The sequence below is a fragment of the Diadema antillarum genome, unplaced genomic scaffold (assembly GCF_040938485.1).
Source record: "Diadema antillarum isolate AM-2024a unplaced genomic scaffold, OU_Dant_1.0 seq00000532_RagTag, whole genome shotgun sequence".
Taxonomy (NCBI): Eukaryota; Metazoa; Echinodermata; class Echinoidea; order Diadematoida; family Diadematidae; genus Diadema; species Diadema antillarum.
The window spans coordinates 1,110,597-1,138,173 of NW_027271483.1; the positions used below are offsets into that span (position 1 = coordinate 1,110,597).

Below are 27,577 nucleotides of genomic sequence, written 5' to 3' on the forward strand. Positions count from 1 at the left end.
CATCAGAAAACAAAGTAAAACAAACCCATTGTAATGAAAGGTGTGTCCCACCTTTTATTCGGATCACTCTGTTTTGGGTATATCTCAGCCATTTTAGAACCAATTTTCATTTTAAATTCCTCTGGGAAATTACAGGCTCTTTCATATTTCACAAGAGGTTTCTCACTATCTCACCAAAAAATGTTAGAAACCTGAAGTTAGGTCTCAACCAAAACTATGCGATCCCTTTAACCCTGAACATTGCTGTACAGTGGTAAAGGTTACTTATTCTCCTTGTTGGATATCATGTAAATGATGGTGTAGATGTACGGGTTGAGGGACGAGTTGATGGGCAGCACGAAGACCACGAGCCAGGCGTAGACGTCGGGCGTCACGGTGATGCCGGAGGTTTGCACCAGCATCCCGAGGACGATGATGGGCATCCAGCAGAAGAAGTCGGTGCCGACGATGAGGAACATCCGGATGGCCATCTTGACCTCCCCTGCCGACTTGTTGGTGCGCTTGCCGACCTCGGTGCGCACGAAGCGCACCTTGATGAAGATGAGAATGTAGCAGAGGGCAATCAGGCAGAAACTGAAGAAGTTGATGCCGAGGAAGAGGACGATGGAGAAACGCCAGGTGGAGATCGAGGACGTGGTCGCGATCTGGTAGAGGGCCAGATTGTACGAGTTGAGGGCTCGATCGTCCGGCTGCAACTCGGGGTTGATGAACTTGCGGATGAAGGGCAGGCCGACGCAGACGTCGCTGAGGTTGTAGGAGTCGGGATCGAAGATGGTGAGGAGGATGCTGGCGGCGCCTATCAACAGAGCGAGGAACCAGATGAAACTGACGACGATGCGGCAGCTTGTTGGCCCGAGGCGCTTGGTGCTGAAGGGAAACATGATGCAGATGAAGCGGTCGATGCTGATCAGGGTGAGGAGGAACACAGAGGTCTCGCTGCTGACAACTGACATAAACCCCAAAACTTGGCAGGGGGTGCTAGACCTCCACTCCTGCGCTCTCCCCTCCCAGAAGTACGACTCCCCGATGTATATATCCATGATGGCTAGGAGCAGCATGTACAGGCCCATGAGCAAATCTGATGCGGCCAGATTTGTGATGAGAATTGACTGGACGCGAGCGACGTCGCTAGATACCTCCGTCCGAAGCCTCTTGATGATCACCAGACTGTTGCCTACCAACGCGCTGATGGCGAGGATGAAGATGAAGATCTTGATGGTGGTGTTTTGGAGGAAAGTTCGACGACACGTGAAGAGCGGATGTGGCGGTATCTCCACGATGCATTCGGCATGATCCGGAGCCACGCAGCACAGCCGTGGATCGTTAGTATACCTATTACAGGCAGACAACGTAACATTATCATACTCTCAACGTCTCAAAAGAGTGGCCTAGCTGTTACTATACCGTATGAAAACAGTGATTAACATTATTATACATAATCATGATACATGTACATAACATAAATAAGTATATTTTAGCAAAAAATAACTTTGTTACTGCCGAAAAAACCCTCCTCCTGAAGATTTTTATTAACTTTAACCTATGCTTGAATTCTCTTTTACACACAGACGCGCACACAGCCAAACACAAATACGCACACTCATACAGCCTTTCTATTTGTCCACTTCTTTTATCGCATTACTTCCACTCCTTTGCACTAACTTTTCAGCAAAAGAATACTCCCCTTCCACTTACCTCATATTCTTCTATTTGTTTCTCTTCTCATTAAGTAAGGATAATACTACTTGGTACTATACGTTAAAAAAAATCTACAAATGCGTGGTGACGAAAGTTTGCGGGTGTAGCGAATAGGTATCGTCATGGTTCACAAGCAGTTGCAATCACATTCGCAAACAGTTCTCATTGTCGCAAACACTTTCTTTTAATTTCCTATGACGCAAAGAAAGTTTGAATATGTTTGAAATTGCTTTACGACATGAACATTGTTTTACGAACTTGTTTGCAACTGTTTATGACCCCTGACGAAAGAGGGATCTGTCACCTCTCTCGTTCGAAAACACTTTAGTGTTCTCTCAGTGAGATACCTCTTAAAGAAGAAATCAACCCCAAAAATAAACAAATTTCAAAAGAAAGAGAAAAATATTCCCTACAGAATGATGCAAAAATGATAAAAATCGGATGAGAAATAAGGAAGATAATTTTAAACTTCACATTTTTTTCAGAAAACATTTCCTGACGAGTCCTTATGAAAATTCAAATGAGAAAGTTGATGATGTCATACCCTCACAAAATTTCATGTATGCTATATATCTAGATTCGGAAAAATGTTATTTTTAGCTGCTACAAGTGAACGCATGTTCCCATACCAAGATATATTAGAGTTAACATTTGTTCTTTTTTTATTTTGGGGTGGTTTTTAAGACAAGCGTTATATTTGTACAATTGAAATATGAGATTTTTGTCATTTCTGTATATGAAATGAATAAGAAATTGTGAGAGCATGACATCGTTGACTTGCTGATTTGAATATTCCAAGACTGGTCGAGACATGTTTTACATAATAAGACATGTGAAATTTCAAAATGTCATATCTTTCTGATTTCTTATCCGATTTTTGTCATTATTTTTTGCATCGTTCTGTAGGGAATATTTTCCTATTTCTTTTGAATTCATATTAAATTTTTGGGGTGGATTTCCCCTTTAAGACTTCAGAGATCTGGCAGTTAGTGGGCAAACTTACATAGCTTTCAGACTATCGAGCCCATCAAACACCCCAGGGTAAAGTTGCGTGGGCGTGGTCGCCACTGATGACAGAATTCTAGAACAAAGAATCAAACAAATCTTTTTTACAAATCCTTGGAAGAATAATATGGTTTGAAATGGTGACATCATCACTATTTCTGAATCTTTGCATAATATAATTTATAATTTTTACAAAATTGCTATCATCCTGTTCGTCTAATGTTCAATATTCATGTAAATAATAAACTATATTCATTAAAGTCAAATTAAGTGGAGTAATGGGATTGCACTTTAAATAATGTGAATGAAATGACTCCGTGCAACTTTTTAGCAATCTTGTTGCATGATTTGATGATTTTGATAAGATAAAGATAATGGTACAAACAAAACAAAACAAGAATGACGTTCATCTTAAAATACATTGTAGATCATAATCACACAGAAGAAAACAGACATGGGCGTGTCATACCCATGCCGAATGTTTACAGGTAATGGGGTTGAAATAGTTGCTACTCTTATTCATAATTGCAACTTGCTGCTTCGAATTACGCAATGAAGCAATTCTAGGTTTCCATTTCCCCACCACCATCGAGAGCAAAGACACAAGTGATAACTTGTGAACATATTAAAAAGAAATTCGACAATCTTATCATCGCTGAAACTGAAACGCGCATAACTTACAGGTCTTCTAGCAGTGTCATGTTGGAGAAAGTTCCCGGTTCAAATTTGTGAACAGTACTGTTCTGGAGGTTGCTGCAGACACACAAGAAAACAAATAAAGCAAAGACAGAATCATCAGACGATCTTATTTTTCTTTTCAAGAACATCTAAAATGATTTTCTTATCTTCTTTCCAAATATCACAACCCTAAGACAAGCTGATTGCTAGTTTCTTCTATTTTACCATTTGCTTCCGAAATACTGCAATTCTAATATAGACATAAAACATCCAGCTCAAGTGTGAGGAGAGGTGCTCAATGTTTCCCGCAGCACACAATGATGTGTCTAACGAGTTTTATTTTTGATTTATACACAGACGGTTCAGTTACAGTTAGAGTGGACTATGCTAAAAAATTAAGAACTAAGAACAACAACGTTTCATGTTACTTACAATCGTTTCTTCAAAATTTGAAATACCCAATCGGTAGACTAAGTATTGTATTAGATGAAAGAAAGATATTATTCAGAGGGGTGAAGGTTCAGGTGCGAGTTTCTTCACTTTGTCTCCCTCTACAAATTAAATTTGCTAACAAATCTAATTTGTAGAGGAGACAAAGTGAAGAAACTCGCACGTGAAGTATTGTATTTGTGTAATGTTTCCACGGTTGAAAGGTGTTGCCCTTTTCTATCCTTTCGTTTTGTTTGTTTGATTACCCGGGGCCATCAAGCCTTGCTTTAATAAAGAATGCCTCGCCATTTCAGTCGTTTTATCAGAGACTTTACTCTTAGTGATTCCTCTTTTTGTGCGCATCAAGTTCACATTATATGAAGAGCTTGCTTCCAAAAAGGCGCTAAATCCATTGAAAAATGATGCATGGATTTAGCGCCTTTTGGAAGCAAGCTTTTCATAAGTTTTCTTTATATGTTAAGTTTATACAAAACGTTTCCTTATGTAATATGTCAAATTTATTTGTATATCAATTTTGTAAAACATGCTGACTTTTTGCTAGCTTGTATCGACAACGGAATGCAGAAATAAAATTGAATTGAATGGAGAGTGAGAACGAAAACTTTAAAAAAAGAACAGTGCGTCGATCAAGAGAAAATATAGGGTCTACGGCTCGGGGTGGGGGTGGGGGTGTCAAGGGGCTCGATATAAGGTGTTGATCCAGTCTTGCTGTAGAAATCATCCTGAGTATCAATGCTCAACTTACAGCCGCACTAGCTTCTTGGCGATCCCAGCGAACATTTCTGGTCTTAGGGCGGTGAGGTTGGTGCGAGTCAGAATCCTTTTAAAAAACGGGGGAGTATAGAATAAGAATATTCCTGACAATTATGGTACAACGAACATCGATAAAACAGTATCAGGACAATTACCCGCGGCTAAAAACTGGCTAGTGACAGGGTCAGAGTAAAGATTAGGGTAAGGGTTACGTTTAGGTTTAGAGTTTGGATTAGGATTAGAGTTATAGGGTCAGGGGAAGGGACTGACGTAAATTTCCAGAGGGTAAGTATCCTAGAACCTGTGCTTAGGAAAGTACTGCTTCAAACTCGGTTGAACGAAGTAGAAATTCGATCAGATCCCCAAGTTATTACACCGTGATTACGACCGAACAGCGATTATTTTCCTCTTCTTCTTTTTTTTTTCTTTTTTTTTTTGCACTGAGTGAAACCCGAAGTGTTTGCTTATCTATCAGATAAGTGATGCTCACAATGAACCTACCGCATTTCGTAGAAGCCAACTATCTCTTGGTCATTGGATACGGTCCTTTAATTAACACTACTACTGAGGCCTACAGGTCTATCATTCATTGGAACGCCCTAGGCAGTGTCCCTGCTGAGAAGCCTGCTTAAAAGATGATATAAAGTTTTGGTACCTCAAAAGTTTCCCTGAATTTCCTTGTCTTAGTTTGTGTTTCAGGTTAAAGTACCTTTCATATAACTAACACTGTGAGACTTACTCGCCCCAAAGTGCTCTCATGTCTTAGTAATCATGCAATAATGGTTTCGTACCAGAGCCGCCGCCGTACGGCGGCGAGGTAGTACACGTATTGTACGAAACCATTATTGCATGATAACTGCGACCAGCAGCAGCGTGCAGCCCCATACGCATAGCTAACTGTGACCAGCAGCCCCATACGCATAGCTAAATGGGGCTTCGCATTGTAGCATTCAGGATCATGACAGATTTAGTATCGCGGATAAATATCAACTAAAACTCCATAAATTTCTTCAATTTGAAGACTTACCAGCTAAGTTGAAGTATTGAAAACAGGCTTCGGGCAACGTTTGGTTTTGCCAATAGTCCTTTTCTGTTGGAATTGATGACTGAATGTGACTCGGTCGAGAGGACCTAATTGGGAGAGCTACACTGAATTGACGGCCAGCGCATGCGCACACAAACATCTTATCCGTTCATGGATTTGAAATTTGTGCTCATGTGATGTGTGCGCATGCGCTGGCCGTAGTATTCAGTGTATGTAGCTCTCCCAAGGTCCTCTCGACCGAGTCACATTCAGTCATCAATTCGAACAGAAAGGGACTATTGGCAGAACCAAACGTTGCCCGAAGCCTGTTTTCAATACTTCAACTTAATTGGTAAGTCTTCAAATTGAAGAAATTTTTGGATTTTAAGTTGATATTTACCCGCGATACTAAATATGCCATGATTCTGAATGCTACAATGCGAAGCCCCATTACGCTATGCGTATGGGGCTGCTGGTGGCAGTTAATTGCATGATTACTACGACATGGAGAGCACTTTGGGGCGAGTAAGTCTCACAGTGTTAGTTATACGAAAGGTACTTTAACCTGAAACACAAACAAAGACAAGGAAATTCAGGGAAACTTTTGAGGTACCAAAACGTTTCTGATCAGAAAAATACATCTTAAAGACCATCACGTGACAGCGGGATGTACCTTTAAGTAGACCAAGGACCGACATAGGGGGAAAATTAAATCAGTTACAAGAAAGAGAAAGTATCTTGAGATATCCCAAAGAATAAAAGCACGAAACCACAGCTCTAGAATGAATCGTAAGGAATCTTTTAGCATATCATGTAGGCCTACATTATTCGATCAGAATGAAACATGACGTAAACGCTAAAGGCCCGTTTACACCGAGGGCGGTACGGGCAATGGACCGGGTTTTTGCTATGGTACGCCAAAAGGAACCATGTCTGGTTCTGTTACAAATCAATATCACTTCCCCACTAATAATTTTATTACAAAATTAATCTTCTACTATTGATTTTGTTGCTCTTGATTTTGACATAAGAATAACATTTTGGGTGATTTTATACCGAATTACTGAACTGACTCTTTTTTTAACGGAATCCGACATGTTTCCTTTTGGCGCACAGTAGCAAAAACCCCTTCCCGTGACCCGTTCCAGATTTGGTGTAAATGCAGCTTAATTAACACCATCGACAACAACACCAACTAAAAGATCACTTACAGACGCTCCAGGGAGTTACCGAGGTCAGCGAACTCTCCATCCCTGAAGTCTGTTACCGGATTCCATTCAAAGTCTCTAGTCAATGTGAAACAAACCAACAACACTAAATGATGAGAAGACGCTCTCTTTGTTGACCGAGTACTTCAGAATCAATTACGAGGATGCCCATCTTTCTTCTTCATTGTAGCGGCATTGTCTTTTCGAGAGGTTTATCCGTATAAAAGCACAACTATCTACTTCGTGAGAGAGCGTTGGTGATTTGCGTAACGTTGCGCAATATCGTAATTATTAATCCTACGTTGTTATAGCTGATGAATGGAATCTGAAGGGTTGAATCCATACTTGTAGACCTATATAAATTTGAAAAGACAGACTCTTTTTCAGAAACATGCAATTTTTCACGCGGTCATTGTAATTTCAGCGCCATCTCTCAATGATTGTGACTATTTCATTCTTTTTTAGAGAGAGATTTTGAACCATTATTAGAAGAGACAATTGCAAAATCTGAAGATAAAGCGAACAAAAGATAGATTCTGAGAATGAGAGGAAGTGCGAGGAATACGAATTGACGTCCTTTGTTAGGCATGCACATTGTATGATTGTCTTACATAAAGTAGAGGCTCCTGAGATCTGTGAAAATGCCTTCGTCGATCCTGAATATGTCATTATTTTCTAGCCACCTGTGTTGGAAAGAATAAAGACAAAAGGCAGGGCTGATGTACAAGTGATTAACTTTAAGATGGTTACACAGCCACAAAAACATCATTGTTGATATTGCTGTCATCATTATTTTCGCTATCTGAAAAGTACGGTGGGCGGTGATTTGGTTCAGTCGGTATAGCGCGTCTGGCTCCAGATCCAGAGGGACCCGGGTTCGATTCCCGAGTCTAGCTGAGCAATGATGAGTCTAAGCACACCGTCCACTTATAGAAAGGGACAAAACACTCTGTCCCTCGGATATCCATTATAGGGCATAAAATAGAGGTCCCGTGTGCGAGAGAGTCACAAGTCATGCACATAAAAGTTCCGCGTCATTCGTCGCAAACGTAACCCGGTAAAGTGGTCCGCCTCACGTCCAACTGGACCACATGAAGACCAGCTAATTCAGTTAGATACGAGCTATCCAGTCATTACTTTTTTTCTCAGATGGTTAATTTAAAAAAAAAAACAAACAAACGAACGAACAGTTGTTTCAGCGGGTTTTTTTCCTACCATGTGCATGTTTACGAAATCAACGCACGGTCACATGACATGGATATGCGTTTGCCATTGGTTGCTTTCTTGAACCTGCCTCATGAATAGTCATAAAAGGAGAGAGCAGTGACAGCAATATTACCTGGTCGTGATGCTATCTAGGCTGCATTGGTTAGATAAGAATTAAAACCAGCTTGGTAAGAACTTTTTAGTATTGGTCGATCGTGGTCAATCCATCTACAAACACACCCTGGCGATGTTGGAAACTCGTCACGCTTTCTTTTAAGTAGGAGACTTCGTTATTTGTTTCAGTAGATGCAGAAAACACGTGCAATTTTCGCACGGTGAAAAAGTAGTCTCCCCTTTGAAATCTGTCAGCAGAGTTTGTGCTGAGCCCCCCCCCCCCTCACAAATTTCAGGAATAAAATGTGACATTTTCTGATACCTTTGTATCAAACAATAAAGGCCTTTCGCAGATACTTATGAATCATGAACACTTGTGTCCATGGAAACAGAGAGGATCCGAGGAAAATTGAAGCCATAAATGAAGGAAGCATTAGTTATACTTACAACAGCTGAAGGTAGTAGAGTCCTCGGAACGTTCCATTCAGCAAATAGGTGAGGCCGTTATAGGATAATCTTCTGCAGTATAAATCAGAGAAAAACAAAACGGTGAGCGTTGTACATTCATAGTCCAAATGATCATAATATACAGCCTCATTTCTTTCTTTTTTCAAAATGCAGCCATTATTGTATGTGGATCGTCACATTTCTGGTAGGGTCTCATAAACTTAGACCACATGAGTATAAATAAATCTCGCCACTAGGCACGTGGTATTAGTTTGTTGTTGTTTTTTTTTGTTTGTTTTTTTTTTATCGTAGCCTGCTACTGGTCCATACTTAGCATGTTCATGAATATTCTGCTATTTATTATCACTAGCAAATTGATCATGCCCTTATATTGTACAATGCTATGAAAGTGAGGTGAGTTCGATAGCATACATTCCTTGTGCTGGTATATTCTCCTTTTAATGGGCTTAAAGGGGATGGCTAGTAATCTGATTAGTGGGAATGCTTGGGGATGATTATAGGATTCATTTAAGAGTACATTATATATCTATTGTTGTGTGAAAATGATTTGCTTCAGAATTGTCTCATATTCAAGTAATGTGCAGTTCAATGTTTCCATTTTAGCCTGTTAACGACACTGTACAGGCATGCTAACCTGGAAACATTGAACTACACATTAAACTACACATTACTTGAATATGAGACCATGCTGAAGCAAATAATTTTCACACAACAATAGATATATAATGCACTCTTAAATGAATCCCACAAGGATTGGAACAATCATCCCCCAGCATTCCCACTGATCAGTTACTAGCCATTCCCTTTAACTGTTATCATTGTATGATACTATGATGTACTTGGGCTCTGTCCGCTATTTTCATTTGGCCGCATTCTGACGAAATCCCTTGGTTACGTAATAATGAGATAAAACTCAATTAGATAGATAAAGAAGTTGGTAGATGAAGAATTCTTGTGTAACTTATACATGTACCATAGTCTTAGAATGTAGTACAAATATAATATATAATCATCAGTAGTTGTGTAATGAATCCGTTTATTCATTGAGCATTGATATGTGCACATGCTCAAGTTTTGAAAATATTTCTATTTCTGTATGTGTGTGTGTGTGTGTGTTTGTGTGTCTGTGTCGGTGTTTGTGTGTTTGTTTATAATAATAATAATATCATTAATTATAATGATAATAATAATGATAATGATAATAATGATAGTAATAACAATATCAATAATAATAATCATCATCATCATCATAATCATAATAATCATAATAATAAGGTCTTATTTATCCAAGGTAGTCTCTTCAGTGTTGCCACTGCTCTACCAGAGGGCCCTGCTGGTATTATTACCCTTGCGTTGCCACGTACCAATTTATCCACCTGGATCGAGAGGGACATGGTGGGTAAAAACATCTTGTCTACGGACGTAAGCACTGGGCGGGATTCGAACTCGCGTCCTCCGGGAGTCTGGAGTCTTATCCACTATGCCACAGCGCCTCCACAATTTATCATAAACTTAGGTTGGATGTTGTACTTACAGCATTCTTAGACGCTCCATCCCGTCGAAGTGTCCAGCCTCGAGATGCGTAATTTGACACCCTGTGAGCTCCCTATTATCGGGAAAAGAAACAAAAACGCATGAACGACATTCAAACCCGTCATAGCGGCCTCCTGCACGGTTACAGCTCGTTATTCCGAAGGTTCGTTATTCCGAAGGCTCTTCAGTCCGAAGATTCATTATTCCGAAGGTTCGTTATTCCGAATTTCATTTTCGGATTAACAAATCTTCGGAATAACGAACCTTCCGAATAACGCCACAAATGTTCGGATTAAGGAACCCTTTTTCATTGTCGGATTAACGAACCTCTAGGTATAGGGAATTTGTGTTTCGGATTAACGAACCTTCGGAATAACGAACCTTCGGAACAGCGAACCTTCGGAACAACGAAAACGCCCTTTACTCCCTTTACTGGAACTGCTCACGAGGGGACTGCAGTCTACAAGCCTCCATTTCCCACAACTTTTCCTTGATGCAAGTTATTTACAGTTTAACTTTCATGACTGAACTCTCTTAAACTATCTTTTCGTTATTATAAGAAAATGAGCTGCGTTGATTTCGTATGTTTCCTTGTTTGTTTATCTATTTTCCATTTCACATTAAGAAAATACATGGAAAACTTAAATCATACCTGAATAATCAAAGATTACAAAATTGATGGATTGCCCACTTCAGATTCATTAGTAGAATTATCCTGTTCCTCCATGGGATCCAATGCACATATATATTGAAAATTATGATACATATAGTAAAATATTTATTGAAACATACACATAAATAATATATATGTCATCCCCCTCATAACTAAAAAAACCCAATAAAAGCAATGAAAATAAATTAATCTATTGAATATTATGTAAACATCACCCACCCCTGACACCCAACAACCCCCTAGCCTTTACTCTTTACATTACTACCTGTAACAATTACATAACAATTGCAAATGCTCGTCTGTCACACCACACTACTTATCAAACATAACACTATACCATATCATACATACACATGTACATCATATCAAAATTCACTAACCCTGCTGCTTACAAATTAACAGAACAACCCTTGCAGCAAAAAAAAAAAAATGCATGTCGCAAACAAACGATACCCTCATCAATATCACGATACGATACGAACAATCAAATACGCCCCAAGCACCCCATAATAGCCCTCATACTACTCCCCAGGTTACTAGTACTTAAACACACCCTAAGGAAAAAAAAATAAAACAACACAACAACAACAACAACCAATGTAAATGTTTTATTGTACTTTGTACTTTTGTTGGAAAATGACTGAAAATTGAAATGAAATAATTTGAAATAAACGGTCATCATTCAATTACACACACACACACACACACTCACACACACACACACACTCACACACACACATACACACACACACACACAGAATGCAAACAAATTTTCGTGCATAGTTCCATGAAAAAATATTTAAAAAAAAAACACTGTAAAATTTGTAATTCTAGGCATCTATCTGTCTAACGTCACCAGCGGTTATCCAGTTTAACATAATGTACCTAATAAGACAGTCACATAGCCCCTCCCCACCCCCACCCTAGAAAATAGTAATGATAATGTAAAAATGAATAAACAAATAAAAATAAATCAATAACTCGCCATATTGATTAGCGCCGCCATGAGCAAATCACGACAAACAAAATGCATAAGTCAGAAATAAAATGCGATTGCCGAAAAGCATGCTTTGTTTTGTTTTTTCCTCCAGCCATCGGCTCTATTTTCGAATTCTTACTGAATGCTTCGAAGTTCAATCTTTCTCTTCGGGTATTCCTTCTTACGCGCGCGAAGTTATGGAGCTGTTCGGCGTGGATGAAGACGGAGATAATATAGCGCCGTTTACGGAAACACGGTGAGATGATACGACCTCACCGAGTCAAACGTTTACTTACATGCTGTGAACTTCTCCCAAGTGCTGAAAAGCCCCTGGTTTTAAGTTTGGCAGAGGCGTCAGTCCCAGCTTCCTGTATAGGGAAGTTTAAAGGCCGTAGGGTCTACTTAGAATCAAAGTAGCGTATTCAAACCATCAGTGATTCTTGCGTCGAGTCGTTTTTATCGCAGCTGCTTGACAAATTATCTTTCGTTGACTTATTATTCGGCTACTCAAACTCTATTCAAACACTAAATGATCGATGTTTGGAGTACGTTGATGAAATGCAATTTGTCAATCAGTTGCAATAGAATAGGGATTGTCATATCATATCATATATCACATCATATATATCTTAATCATATATCATATCATATCATATCATGTCATATCATATCATATCATATTATATCATATAGGCCTATATCATATCATATCATATCGTATCATATCATATCATATCATATCATATCATATCATATCATATCATGTCATGTCATATCATATCATATCATATCATATCATATCATATCATATCGTATCGTATCATATCATATCATGTCATATCATATCATATCATATCATATCATATCATATAGGCCTATATCATATCATATCATATCATATCATATCATAGTTTTGAGGAAACCATGAATATTTGCGAGCAGGCTTTTGAGGACGTTATAACCATTGTAAAGCACAATAATCCAGGTTTGATAGTGACATTATTTTCCAGGAGTGTACAAGGTGTCCTACAAAATGAGGGCAGGGCTCGAATCGTTAGGCCACTAGGCCACCAACTCCACGGTAGACATCTGCTGTTCATGTCAGCCCCCACCCCCACCCCCCCAAAAAAAAAATATATATATGTACATATATTTATATATTACATGTATTATCTTACGTATAGCCTCGCGTAATATCACATTTTGTTGAGCATGCCACTATAGTACAAGATCATTTTATGACCAGTGGAGACCATTTAACGTTGTTTGATTTTCTCATCTGCCCCGAATCCATTTTTGATATGAACTATAATATATAACTATAATATAACTATTGTATATTATACAACAATCTCAGGCGTGCTTTGATTACATGTACCTAATCCCGTCTAGACGTGGAATTGTTTGAAATTAGAAGGAGCCACTACAGAAAAGAACCCAGTCTTAGATAACGTTTTCCAACGATACAATTACGAGCAGATGACATAATCTACAGCTTAAATTAATTAAGAGCCCAGGCTCTTTCAGCCTATTCAACAGTGTCTCACAGTATGTTGGTTCCTGTGGAAAGGGATGCGAAGTCCTCTTCGCGCCAGTTAGATATCTCCGTACAGTTCGCCCACAGCGGCAACCACGGCGGATCCTGCTGATGACACGGTTCGCTGATCGGGCAATGAATGAAGACAAACGGGGAAGCTCCGCACTGGCAGCCCCTTGGACACCGCTCCGTGCCTGGTAGTTGAAGCAAGGATTTTTGTGTAACTAATATTTTATGCCTGCTGTTTCATCTCTGTCAACACTTAATTGTGATCGAGAGAATTCTTACCAGCTGTACTGTAGTCTGAAATAAATCATTAGTAGGGCCTAATCATAATCCATGAATACATATGTATTTTCCTTGTTTTCCGTCATCATGTGAGAAAATGTTTTTTGTGCTTTTTATATGTCACATAATTATTCACTTAACACCAAACTGTAGCTGAATTAGTGAGTGGATGTGTTTCCAGTGATTAAGTAAATGATAACCTCGTTCCCACCCTGAGATGTACTAGTGGACACGTCGACTAGGAAAGGCTGGAAAAACACAAACAAACAAACAAACAAAACATTCTCACGGTGGTGTTTTTCTGTTTGTTTGTTTGCTTGTTTGTTTGTTTGTTGTTTGTTTGTTTATTTGTTTGTTTGTTGTTTGTTTGTTTGTTTTATAGGAGGGGCGTCTTCTGGGCTTGATGACGCCATCATAATAGGACGAAAGGTGGCCTTAGATTACCAAATTATGAATCATGATCAAAATAACTTATAAACTGTCTGCATTTACAAAATGACAAAAGCATTACGCTTTAGCTCCCCTCTTCCATTTTAGGGAGCTGAGCATGTGTGCTGAGATATGTACAGCACACTGTGTTTGGATTTGTCTGGGTGCTTGTTTAGGGTAAGTTAGGTTTTCATTCGTAGTTCGTGTAAGTCATTTTGTAAATTCAGTTTAATGTACCAAGTATAAGATTAATGATAAAATATTTTTATAGTTGTTTTGCTATGTTTGGGGGGATGCACCCTACAAGCATTGCTTCTTCATCATTCCTTCCCATCTCCTGCACTTTCTTAGCTTCAGAATGTTCTTTGTGCTTTTTCTTGTTCACCCTATTATCTGTATATCCATAAATTTCATTTATCATATTTTGTAATGTTGACATATATGCACTTATTATATATTATGTGAAAAAAAAATTGTATTTACAAGATCTGTTGGAGATGGAAAAAATAACTGAATGAATAAATGAAAACGAGAAAGCCATTTTACAGACAAGAACGCCATTCTAGATATACAGGACGATGGATAAAACCAATAATGCACGCGTTCTCGATTCTGGTGATTGACATGACATTGTGAGACGGCATCATCACGACGACGTCATAATGTATAGTAGTCAACTACAGCAACGTCTACTTTAAAGGTCTTCAGGGTTATTTGTGTTTATGCCTGCCGGTTATTAAACGAATTAAGCCGCTTGCATTTTGTCCCAGGAAACTAATACTTTCGAAATGGATTTGTAATACCGGCGTGTCCCTCGATACTTTCAACTGAAACTGCATGTAGGCGTGGAAGGGTCAGTAATTCACTTTCAAGACTTAAATATGCTTTTCGGGAACTAACTTCACTTATCCAGAATCCATTATGGAAGAAAGACTCTGGACTGATCCGTCCTGAATTTTAACATGCAGAGAAAGAAATCCTCAAAGTAAGAATGAGAATTAGATAGCTACAGATTTAACAGGCATCAGTAAAAAGAGGAGGAAAAGTTCACGCCTTTAAAGGGAAAATCTAGTCTAAATATAAATTAGTCTGATAAGAAAGAGAAAAATTTTATGAGTTCAACGGTAAAATTTTGATCGAAAAAGGGTGAAAAATAAGGAAGCTATGATATATGAAGTTTCGCTAATTTTCAGGAAACAGTTCTTGAACGGTCAATATTATGAACATGCAAATAGCAAAGTTAGCATGTCATCCCCTAACAATTACCCATAAAGTTTGTACATAAAATTTTTACATTTCCCGTTTTTCATTCAAACGCAATTGCGCACAAAGCTCAAATTCTGGTATATCTATAACTGATCATTTATGTCTTATTCTGAAGTTATTCAACAAGGAATGACTTCGTGTTTGAGGCTTCAATGACAGAAACATTGAATTTTCGGGGGGGGGGTTCTCTTGGTACACGATCCACGGAAAATTGTGAGGTTATGACATGATTAGCTCACTAATGTGCATATTCATATCCACTGTATACCAGAATTGCTTTGCAGAAATTAGCAAAACTTCAAAATGTCATAACTTCCTTATTTTTTTCATCCAATTTCAGCAAAAACTTTACCATTGAACTCGTAACATTTTAGTTTTTTCTTTAGCAGACTAACATATGAAGGGTTTGTTTGCAAAAACCGATAAGTTCATTTTTGAAGATTTTGAAGTATGATCTCTGTCATAAAGTACAAAATAATACCTTTTAAATGATATATTGGTCACTACATAAAAAGGTGTATTTTTGAAGTTATGGTCAAAAGAAGCAAAACTTTTCTTATTATTCTCTTTATTTTTCTTGACCTTTAATCGCAAATATCTCAATTTGGCAAATATGGACTTATCGGTTTTTGCAAACAAACTCTTCATATATTTGGATTGGATTTCCCCTTAATGGGTGGCTACTGACTTTGGTTAAAGGACAAGTCCACCTTCATTATACATGTGGATTGAGTGAATGCAGCAATATTCGTAGAACACATCAATGAAAATTTTGGGGAAAATCAGCGAATCCGTTCAAAAGTTTCTTGAACGGAAAGTTGAATTTTTAAAGTATCTGCGCAGTCACTGCTGGATGAGAAGACTACTACAGTGCATGATGTTACATGAGTAGAACGATACATGGGAAAAATAAAGAGAATTTCACAAAATTTGATTTTTTTTAAGAGAAACTAGATATATCGCTACGGCGACTGATATGCCTCCGCCATAATACATGGTTCTCCTAATAGGTCTATAGTACAATGTCTTGACAATGTGTGATGACAGTTTCACACAATTGGCAAAATATTAAAATGACAGGTTTGACACAAATGTGTTGAATGTTCACTTTCCTAGAACTAGGTTCAATTGGATGAATGATTAAATTTCAGAGTGCAGGTATTTGGGGAACTGATGATTTTTACTTGACTTTTGACCCTTTTATAAGTTTATGCATTGAGTAATTTTCAAGGTATTGAGAACTAGATATATCGCTACGGCTACTGATATGCCTCCGCCATAATGCATGGTTCTCCTAATAGGTCAATAGTACAATGTCTTGACAATGTGTGATGACAGTTTCATACAATTGGCAAAATATTAAAATGACAGGTTTGACACAAATGTGCTGAAAGTTCACTTTCCTAAAACTAGGTTCAATTGGATGAATGATTAAAACGTCAGAGTGCAGGTATTTGGGGAACTGATGATTTTTACTTGACTTTTGACCCTTTTATAAGTTTATGCATTGAGTAATTTTCAAGGTATTGAGAAAAAGTATAATTTCAGTATCAAATGGGAAAATAGCATTATCTAAACCTGGCCTTTGACCTTTGACCTCACAGTTCCAAAGAGAATCACTGTTAGGTTGAACATGCATAAATATGTAAGTTTCATGATGATACCTTGAGTTACTTTCGAGATATGGAGGAAAAAGTGCAATTTAGCACTTTCACTTGACCTTTTACCTTTTGACCTTTGACCTTTTGGCAAGAAACTTCCCCAAAAATATATATTGGGTAATACATGCCATACATCAAGTTTAAAAAAAAAAAAAACCTTCAGGCATATTGCATTTTAAGGAAAGTAGTGATATTTTGAGGAGTTGACCTTGACCTTTGACCCCCCTGACCTTTGACCCATGACCCCCAACTTCCCTAGATAATCACTGCCCACCGGTACAAGCATATATACTAAGTTCCATGAAGATACCTTGAACCATTTGCGAGATATGGAGAAAAACATGAAATTTCAATTTTTTTTTCTTCACAAAATAACCTATGACCTTTGACCTTTGACCCTGTGACCCTAAAATCCACACAAAGTATTATCCCCCAAGGATATACCCTCATACCAAGTTTGATGTAAAACCACCACACGGTTCTTGAGATATCGACAAAAACAAAACGGGACGGACGGACGTACGGACGGACGTACGGACGGACGTACGGACGGACGTACGGACGGACGTACGGACGTACGGACGGACGGACGGACGGACGGACGACCCGAAAACATAATGCCTCCGGCCACTTCGTAGCGGAGGCATAAAAAGTGCACATTTCCTCGACGTGTCACTGGCGTATATGTTTAGGGTAATAATCATCGCCCTTGCCTTCTGAAACAGACAAGTCAAGCGTTCTTCTGTTATGCAAGAAAAGTGAAAATAATTATGTTGAATTTTCTGTTAATCTTCTCTGTATCGTTGTACACATGTGACATCACAAGCTGTAGTAGTCTTCTCATCCAGCAGTGACTAAGCAGAAACTTCAAGAATTCATAACTTTTGAACGGATTCAAACTTCAAACTCTCACTGATGATGTGTTCTCCTAATATTGCTGCATTCACTCAATCGACATGTCTTCGAAGGTGGACTTGTCCTTTAATTCTGCTTTGAGTTAGGGAAAGTTTATTGAAAAGCGTCAGCAGCAGAGAATGAAAGTGACAATAATCTCCCTAAATCCTCTCTCATAGGATGGAGACACGACCGAGTATTACCACAGTTGGCCTCATCGTCTCGTAGAGGGCAGTCGAACCAACCGTCGCAACGCGCATGCGCCTTGACGCAAATGTCCGTCCCTCCACACTGGAAACCATTGTCCTCGCACTCTTTACACGCAAAAGAAGACAATCAAAGAAAACAAACAAAATGAGAATCAAGAGAAAATCTTTGATGGTTAGTTGAAATATTAAGGAGAGTGGTAGTCGAAGCAGAAGACCTATTCTAATCCTCTCCGCAAAAAAAAAAGTACAGTAAAAAAAAAGATTAATAAACAAAATATGGCCAAAGATATCGCCTGTTTTGTAAATCGGCTCTTCCTAAATTTAATGTCTGTTTAGGAGGGAGAAATGTACTCTGCTTTAGTTTCTTGAGATGCTCGTATTGCCCTTTCAGGAGACTGCAAAATCAAATTGTTGGATGATGTTATTGAAAGCCTTTCCTCCTGCATTGTGGACGAATAATATGTGAAAAAGACAAATCGGCATTTGATTTATTGTGGTGTCTGTTGTCTCTCTCTCTGTTTGTGTGTGTGTGTGTGTGTTTTCCTGTTTCCGCATGAGAGCCTCTGAAATGTTGATAGGGGTCATATCTCATAAAGGAAGCGCCTTCGGATGATATAACAGTTATTGTCATCCTGTTCAAAGTCAGGGTAGCATTTTCAGCGTAATTACAGCACTGTACTACTACCAGAGAGCCCTTTCGTTATTATACATTTCAGAATTGATGGGTAAATAATTATTTCTCCAACTTGGTCAGATGGGACATCTTAGGTGAAATCATACCTTGTCCAAAGATTCAACTCTCTTTGTTACGACTGACACAAAAAAAAAACACATAGCTTTGTACACACTGTCCAAAATCCCTGGCACAGCATGGGTTAATAAGCACGTGAATTCGCACTTAGAACATACGATTGACTGTCAAGAGCCTTTTCTTTTTCCACCATACTACACTGTCTTACTCATTTCTATTTCAAACAAAGCAGAATGTCCCTCATAATCCGAACTCCCTGCAGTGTACTTCCATTACATGTATATCATGGCTTCTGTTCCAAACGCGTATACTAGCCTTTTGCAAAGGCAGCTCGCTATATTTGAGGACACGCACGCGCAGCGCCAGCGGGGAGCTGCGAGCGTAGCTCACTCCATTGCTCCAATCCAATTGCTGTGTGCGAGTCTAATTGTGAGCTACCTATGCTAAACTAAAGTCTACGCGTATATCCGAATTCCACTCAAGAGACACTCACCGCGGACGCCGTCACAACCGATCTCGTCAGAGAAATCGTGGCAATCGATCACCTGATCGCAGCGCGCCACCTGTCGAATGTGCTGCAGTCCCGACGCGCACCTGAAATCGGGAATCCCGTCACGAATAAAGTTGATGTCACTCCCATTTTCATTCCAGTCAACTGCAAAGACAATTTTTTAGGCATCAGTATGGAATTTGTATCATAGATTTACAATACAATAATACCAACACAGATACACACACATGTATAGATGAGTGTATAATGATTATTCATCATTACTTTCATGATAACATTGATGTCTCATTTATATTCGACCTTAATTGAAACTTAACGGTAAATTACAGCAAGTACCACCTGTATGGAGGTTTTAGAAAACTCTCCAGGCGCAATCCATTTCAAAGCTGAAAGAAATCTTGAAACATTCGCTAGACCGACGTGATGAGAAGCCTGATTAATCCCACGTTGATTAATTACTTAACAGTAGTGCTTGCTTGTGTTGAGTTGTACCCATTTTCCTAGACAATCATCTTTGGCCTGGCATCGGGCGTTATTATGGTTACTAAATCTCCACAATGTGAACGTAGAAAACTCTGTGTGCGAGCATAATAAAGTATCATACCGCACAGTTACAGTAATTTTCACACGGCCATGATTACAACACATAATAAGCCATCATTAGCCCCTGTCTATTATCACTGTAGAGTTGACAATAAACAGACAATTAAGGAGGATTTGATGATCAGGTTTTCGCGATGTCATCTCCGGTGTTATCTATAAAAAAAGAAAGAAAACGGACAAGCTAGTGGCTACCGTAATTGGCGAATATCTCACGACAATACCTCCGCTAGCAGTTCATACATCGTGAATAATAGCATGACATAAGTATCAAGCTTTCACAATATCAAGGACATTTACTAAAGGTTATTGTGATCAAGGCCATATACTAAAGGTTATTGTGACTGACGCAACTTCCAAATATTTGACAACTGCCTCTACTAGAAATTCATATCTCGCGAATGATAGTGCCTATACCCTGCCGGTGTGTATAAGGCTCAGTTGGACTCGAATTCAGCTTATAATTATGTTAAATGGGCTGATTTTGAGTTAGTGTGATTTCTTCTCGAGAAATGTGATTCGATCGGGTTAAAAGAACCCGCGTCACCGTGGTACGCACACGATGCTGCCGTTAAGTGGATTAAAGATAGTCATGACATACTTGTGTTAATCATTTTTTTCCAAGTCTCGCAGGGTTGTACGACCTTGAGTCGAGGCAACCAATTAAGATAAAAAGGTCTTCACCAAAAAAACGCCATTAATAGCATTTCGGCTTCCAGAGTAGTGATGTCATGATATTTTGGCGATGGCGTTGTTCATTGTTCCATTACAATAATCTTGAAGTGGCTGCCCGAAAAAAACAAAAACACCATAATCTTAATCATGTTCCGTATTATATATACATATGTATTTATATATATGTATATATATATATAAATATATATGTATACATATGAGATAGTATACTTTAAGTTGAGGTGGAGATTCAGATTTAAACTTTTTGCGAGATAATTAGAAACCAGTCCTGAAATATTAAAGAGCAAATACATACAATTCTAAGCGGAATGAAAGTCTCGTTTAATGAAAAATCGGTTTTTAAATGGCTGAGATATCAAAAGTAAACTGAAACAAAGTGGTCTTAATAAAAGGTGGGACCCACCTTTTATTACGACCCCTTTGTTATGCTTTGATTTTGGATATTTCAAAACTGATTTTTACCCAAATAAACTTTCATTCCTCTTAGAATCGTATGCTCTTTAGTATTTCATATATGAAGTAGTTTGTAATTATCTCCCAAAAAGTTAGAATCCGAATCCCCATCTCAACCAAAACTGTACCATCCCTTTGAACGATGTGTATGGGGCAAAGGTTATCACTAACGTTCATACAGGCAGTAAATGTCAAGTAAATCCAATGCCTACCGTGCGACCTGAGCCTGCGAGCTGGTGCGAGCTGTATGGAGCGCCAATTGTCGCATGGCCTATTTCAATACGAAATCAGTCATTTCGTAACAAGTTAATGACAACATTCGGTAAGTCTTAACGATCATATCATTGAAGTGTCGTGTGCAAAACCTACCGCCTTCGGATAGCAACGTGATGTCGAGCGCAAAACCCATCATGCCTACAATATTGTCGCTGCAGAAATGGACTGAAACAATGCCACCTGGCAGAGTAAGTGACGTCACGTTAGAACCAGCCAATGAGAACACGGAAGTGCCGGCATCATCGGAAGAGGATTCGTGCGTGATAGTCAAAGAATCAAAATTTCGTTCAATGTCAACATTGTAGATGTTTACCAGCGCCTGTAGAAGAGCACAAAAAAAAACACACACAAATCAGCAAACAGAACAGGACGCATACTGTATTAAGTCGTTGTCATTTAAAGCACACATACATTTTAAATCACCAACTTTTGATGTGATCAAGATCATACCAGCACCAATAGCTCGGTGATAGATGTTTCTCTGTTTACTTTGCATTCGAAATCCTTTCAAGTCTGTCTCTCAAATAATGTACTGGAATAGTAGCATCTAGTGCAATAATGATTAAGAAAATTATGATGGTAATAATGGCAACAGTAATCAAAATCACGATATTGATAAAATATTGTATAAAACCAAGCATACCCTGTAAGTGGATTTTAAGCGAGACTATCACAATGTCAAACATTCTTTAAAATATCACTTAACACGCTTAATAGAGGTTTTGTTTTGGGGTGTTTGTTATTGTTGGGTTAAGAGCTGGATAGTTTTGATTGTTTTGCTTGTAAATAACATGTTTTAATTGCTCATTTATAAATATGGAAGTCCAAATTCATGTGGGGCTTAAAATTTCACTTTATCATTTCTAGCAAAAGGAGAGGAGAGTATTTTAGTTATACATTACTTCCCGCTAAGACACGAAACGTCAATTCCAGCACGCGTGCTAATTACAGAAGAAGAGTCACTTATGTTTCTGATGTTTGTTTGTTTGTTTGTTTTTTTCCTGTGCAGAGCAAATAAGTAATCCTTGAAGAGTTAACCATCTACTTACATTAAACGGAAATAAAAAAGGGATACAAACGACAAATATAAAAAGAGATACAAATAGACATTTGGAAATATATGTAGACATATAAAACATGTAAACAGAAATTGAAGGAGAAATATAAAGAGATATCTAGAAATGCAAGATGGAATAAACGGAGAAATGGAACAAATTTCATAAATATGAAAAAGGAAATGCAAATGGAAAAGGGAATAAAACTTGTTGCAACTGATTGACAAATTGCCCTACATTGACGTAAATAAACACTGAATTGATCAGTGTTTTTGCAGTAGCCATGATAAAAAATCATGGGCGTACATACTCGAGCAGGATTCGAACCTTCGACCTCCTGATCACCGGAGAGTCTCCCGGACAGGAAGGAATAAAACTTCTTATGGCAATAGAATTAACGTGAAAAGAGAATTTCGAAAAGAAAAAATACAGCAGAAAAACCTCAAAGAAAAATACAGATTCCATTAAAATCTTACCATATTTCCGTACGGTATGTCAAACCGCCATTCCCTATCCTCATTATTGGGGTAGTTGTCGGGAAAATTTGGAGAAACGATAGTAATCAAATGAGAGCCATGCCGGACCAGGTCCAGAGCGTGGGATCCTTCAGGGGAAGAGAAGATGGGGGTGTTTCAGGAAGTCGAACTCAATTCAAGATTGACTAAAAATTATGCTATGCCACTGGTTTCCCTGCAATTTAATTTGCCTAATCACCACCCACTTCAAGCCATCATGAATGTTTACAGAATAATTCCATTGTTATCTATTTTATCTAGTATTATCAATGGCTATATAAAAAAGTCTCCGAAATCTTCTTTTTCATTAGAAAGGTGAGCAACATTGAAGACACACACAGCATACCATAATTTTTAGTCAATCTTAAATTTTAAGTTCGACTTAAATTCTTCGTGAAACACCCCCGAGATGTGTTACGAAAAACCTGAAGCTATTAAAGCGTGCCTAAATTATTTTCTTTACGCATATTTCATTCACTTCCTCAAACTTTTGTTCTTGGGCATGATTGCATGTATGATTACCTCTGAGTAAAAATGGTTTGTTAATAGTTCTTTCACAAATTTTTGGTAACAATGCCACAAACAAAATTCGTTCACTTTATCAGCATCGCTCCCTGTTCCCTTGACTGCACTCATACACCTTTTCCCCAAATCAGTATTTGATTTTATTGCAACTTAATTTTCGGGGTCATCCGACGAGACCGACACTCTCGAGTCATACATCCCACGAGTTTGACATTAAAAAACAACAACAACAACAACAAAAGGTCCATGAGTCATACAGCCCACTAGTCAAACAGCCCATGAGTTCGACACTATAGGTAAAAACAGCCCCCGAGTTCGACATCACAACACGGGACTTAACTCATGTGCTGCATGACTCGATGGCTGTATGATTGGAGGGTATCGGTCTCGTGACGTGCACCAAAATGTTCTACGATATAAATTCAAAACACAAATTGTACGTTGTGACAATGAAAAAATTACCAGGAAACATACGCTCTATATAGTACGCGAATGATTCCATATGAAACACATACACACACGTAGTATATGATATGTATAAATATATACATATATTTATATTTATACATATACTTATATATGATTTGATTTCCTTGTCATAATCCTACGACATTAATATAACGTATTGTAGAACTACATCGAAATCATACGTCAATCATATTGACTTCATGATTTTTCGTTTAGATTCAAAAGAGCATTCACCGGCCTCTTCTATATATTGTAGTAACCAGATCACGAGTACATCGAACAATGAATAAGCGCCCCTTGAGTGATGTAAAAACCGTTGCATCTCCCTGTGGCTGAAAAATTTCTATATTACTTGATCTCACTGTAGAAATAATGTATGCCGTTTGATGGTTTTGGATTATCTCATTAACTAAATGATGCTTCGAAGCTACTTTTGAAAAAGGACATTTATTCAATGCCGACGTTGACTTGAATGCATGTGAAGATAAGCGCATGTTTGAGGACACTACTCGACTAAAACATGGACACTCGTCAATACCATCGTTTTTTTATCAAGTATGAGAACTTCTGCTACAATTAGCTAATAGTCTATAATGGCAATTCACATTAATTATATATATATATATATATATATATATATATATATATATATATATATATATATATATAGATGTATATTGGTCTTTACCGCTCAAGCTTGTTAGGAAGAGAATCAACAGAAGTCTCCTTTGCCGAGCCATCCGCTCTAGGGAGTTATTTGCCAGATTAGTTAGGCCACTGTAAAAGAAGAAGAAGTGAAGAAGGGGGGGGGGGGAATAGCACACTGAACATGGCAAGTATTATCTCTGGATCGGAATCAAGCTTTCTAGCTTTCAAAAATACCAACAGAAAAAGCAACAACAACAATGACAAAACGTTTTGTTTTGTTTTTTAAATGTGAATGAGATTTTTTGAAGATTGAAATCATTCCTACATGGATTTAAGACATCAACGAGTGTAAGCGACGCTCGGGATCTTGAAACCAGATTTTGTTGATAACGTCTACACAAGATGACGTAAGGTTCGTCAGTGCATGCTTTATTGCTACTCCGAGTTTCACGCAAAGCTTGGGATGCGATCATTAGGCAATGCCTGATGGACGAATCCCATGCAGTGCGTGAAACTCATATACATATATATGTATATGACATATATACATATATATGTAATTGTATTTGTATTTAGGAATAATCATATCAAAAACCTTGAAGACCGGAAAATACTGGCCAATACCCTCAGATTTACCAACAAAATCCCAAAGAGCATGAGTGGTATAATATATATATTATGATTCTGTCGAAAATATTGGTAATTACCTCTTTGAAATATTGACAGATATTTTTCAAATTTTTTGGGAGAGAGAGAGGGGGGGGGGTAAATATGAAGATTTGACTGTATAATGGATTGTGCAAGATTATATCCTTAAAGAGAGGAATAATCTTTACAGTTTGTATCTGCTCCGAGAATTGAATTGAGTTCATTTCATTTCATTTATTTCATTCCTTCTTTCTTTTTCGTCAAACATAACACGAAATGAATCAGAAGATATAACATAGGCATGTATTCCACTTCAACGGCGTAGCCAGGATTTCATTTTAGGGGGGGGCGGTTAGTCTGCGAGGGAGCGAAGCGACCGAGCCCGAGCGAGCGGAGCGAGCGAGGGGGGGGGGGGGGGGAGGGTGTGGGAGGGGGGTGTCCCCCCTCCCACGGTAAGAACTTTTTGCATTTGGATGTTGTAAATGGTGCAATTTGATGTATGTTTTTGTGCGTTTTATCGACGTGAAACAGTCCCACTTGTTTATGGTGGCAGTTTATTTTGATGTAGATTATTATTGAACAATTTGCCTATAATATGGTATAATTTAGATACACTTGTTGTATTAATTCTTTTCACTGAATATCATGAACGCGACTAAACCCGAGCGAGCGGAGCGAGCGAGGGGGTAGGGGAGGGTGTGGGAGGGGGGTGTCCCCCCTCCCACAGTAAGAACTTTTGGCATTTTGATGTTGCAAATGGTGCAATTTGATGCATGGTTTTGCGCGTTTTATCGACGTGAAACAGTCCCACTTGTTTATGGTAGCAGTTTATTTTGATGTAGATTATTATTGAACAATTTGCCTATAAAATGGTATAATTTAGATACACCTTGTATTAATTCTTTTCACTGAATATTATGAACGCGACTGAACTCGAGCGAGCGGAGCGAGCGAGGGGGTAAGGGAGGGTGTGGGAGGGGGGTGTCCCCCCTCCCACAGTAAGAACTTTTTGCATTTTGATGTTGCAAATGATGCAATTTGATGCATGTTTTTGAGGTGTCCCCCCTCCCACGGTAAGAACTTTTTAGGTGATCCGAGTATCCTTTCGGATCACCTTCTGTATCTGTACAGATTCTTTCTTCTTCTTTCTTTATTTCTCCCCAAAAGTTGTGCAGAGGTTAGCTCAGAAAGTGCAATGCCTATCAAGTTCAAACTTACACCATGCATGTATCGTGTCCCAAAGATGACAGATCTAGTAAAATCATAGTGATCAGTCGACCGTGACGTCACTATGACGTCATTATATGAAAACACATTCTCAATCATATCTCATTAATGGAATGGAATATTTCAATGAAATTTACGTCACATATATTCTAAGTCAAGCGCATTCTACTCATATTCTCAAAATTTATCTATACCTTAAAACGTGCGCGTACGCGCGCGTTGAAATATTTGTATAATCCAATCGAGCTCAAACTTTTTTTGCACACGTTTCAGACCATTTAAAGCATTTTTTGAAAAATTGAAAAAATCGGACGGACGCGTACGCGCGCGCGCATATACGCACGCACAGCTCATATGCAATAGAAATTTCCCGTTTTTTCACTTTGATCGGATGTCTGAAATGTCAAGGAATATTTCTACCAAGTTTCAAGTCAATCCGACTCAATATGACGTCATACGGGCCCGTCTAAGTTGAAATTCCGCGCGCGCGTCAATGGCGATAGACAGTGCAACTATGCCAAAAAACCGCCAATTTTAAATCCGATTTTACTCGTCAGGATGGACGGTGACCCCCCATTTTTTTAACATATTCTGAAAGCTGATGAGTTTTACATGTCATTTCATGGGTTGTCGATGCTGAAAAAATGATAAAAAGATATCACATTTCTTAATAAAGTAAAAAAAGGAAATTTTCAAAATGACGTCATCAAATTTCAAGTTCATTCGAGCGTATCTCACTAATCCTTTGCCAATTTTCACCGAGATTTCAGTATGTTGAAGCTTATTTAATGTTCTTTCAATAATATCACTACAAAATTTTGACTGGATGACGTCATCACCTCGTAAAAATGGATTAAAAGTCATATTGTCAAATTTGACCAGTTTACGTGTTATCTCTATGGGAGTGCAGTTTTTCTGGAAATGAAAATTGACATGACTATCTTTATCGAGCATTAGCTTACTTATGCTTCGATGAATTTCTCCCAGATTTTAATATGTTGTAGCTAAGACTTTGGGCTATCGTAATTTGCCCTCCGTTTTTTCATTTGATGTCGGCATTACGTCAAAAAACTTGGTTGAAATTAAAGCTTATCTTCGATGTATTGAAAAATTTCTTTCTTTCTGCAACTT

The 27,577-nt window shown here is 38.3% G+C and overlaps 1 protein-coding gene across 1 annotated transcript in view; it reads right to left on the minus strand.

Moving 5' to 3' along the window:
- Positions 1-260: 260 nt before the first annotated feature.
- LOC139734548 (uncharacterized) overlaps positions 261-27,577 on the minus strand; it is a 44,437-nt gene continuing 17,120 nt past the window's right edge. Inside the window, exons 2-14 of the mRNA XM_071645322.1 lie at positions 22,892-23,019; positions 21,454-21,679; positions 19,318-19,479; positions 18,068-18,178; positions 13,337-13,520; positions 10,139-10,210; positions 8,584-8,655; positions 7,428-7,499; positions 6,820-6,894; positions 4,577-4,651; positions 3,385-3,456; positions 2,702-2,779; positions 261-1,332 (exon numbers count right to left, since the gene is read on the minus strand). Of these exons, the coding sequence (XP_071501423.1) occupies positions 261-1,332; positions 2,702-2,779; positions 3,385-3,456; positions 4,577-4,651; positions 6,820-6,894; positions 7,428-7,499; positions 8,584-8,655; positions 10,139-10,210; positions 13,337-13,520; positions 18,068-18,178; positions 19,318-19,479; positions 21,454-21,679; positions 22,892-23,019 (2,399 nt within the window). The remainder of the gene's footprint in view (positions 1,333-2,701; positions 2,780-3,384; positions 3,457-4,576; positions 4,652-6,819; positions 6,895-7,427; positions 7,500-8,583; positions 8,656-10,138; positions 10,211-13,336; positions 13,521-18,067; positions 18,179-19,317; positions 19,480-21,453; positions 21,680-22,891; positions 23,020-27,577) is intronic.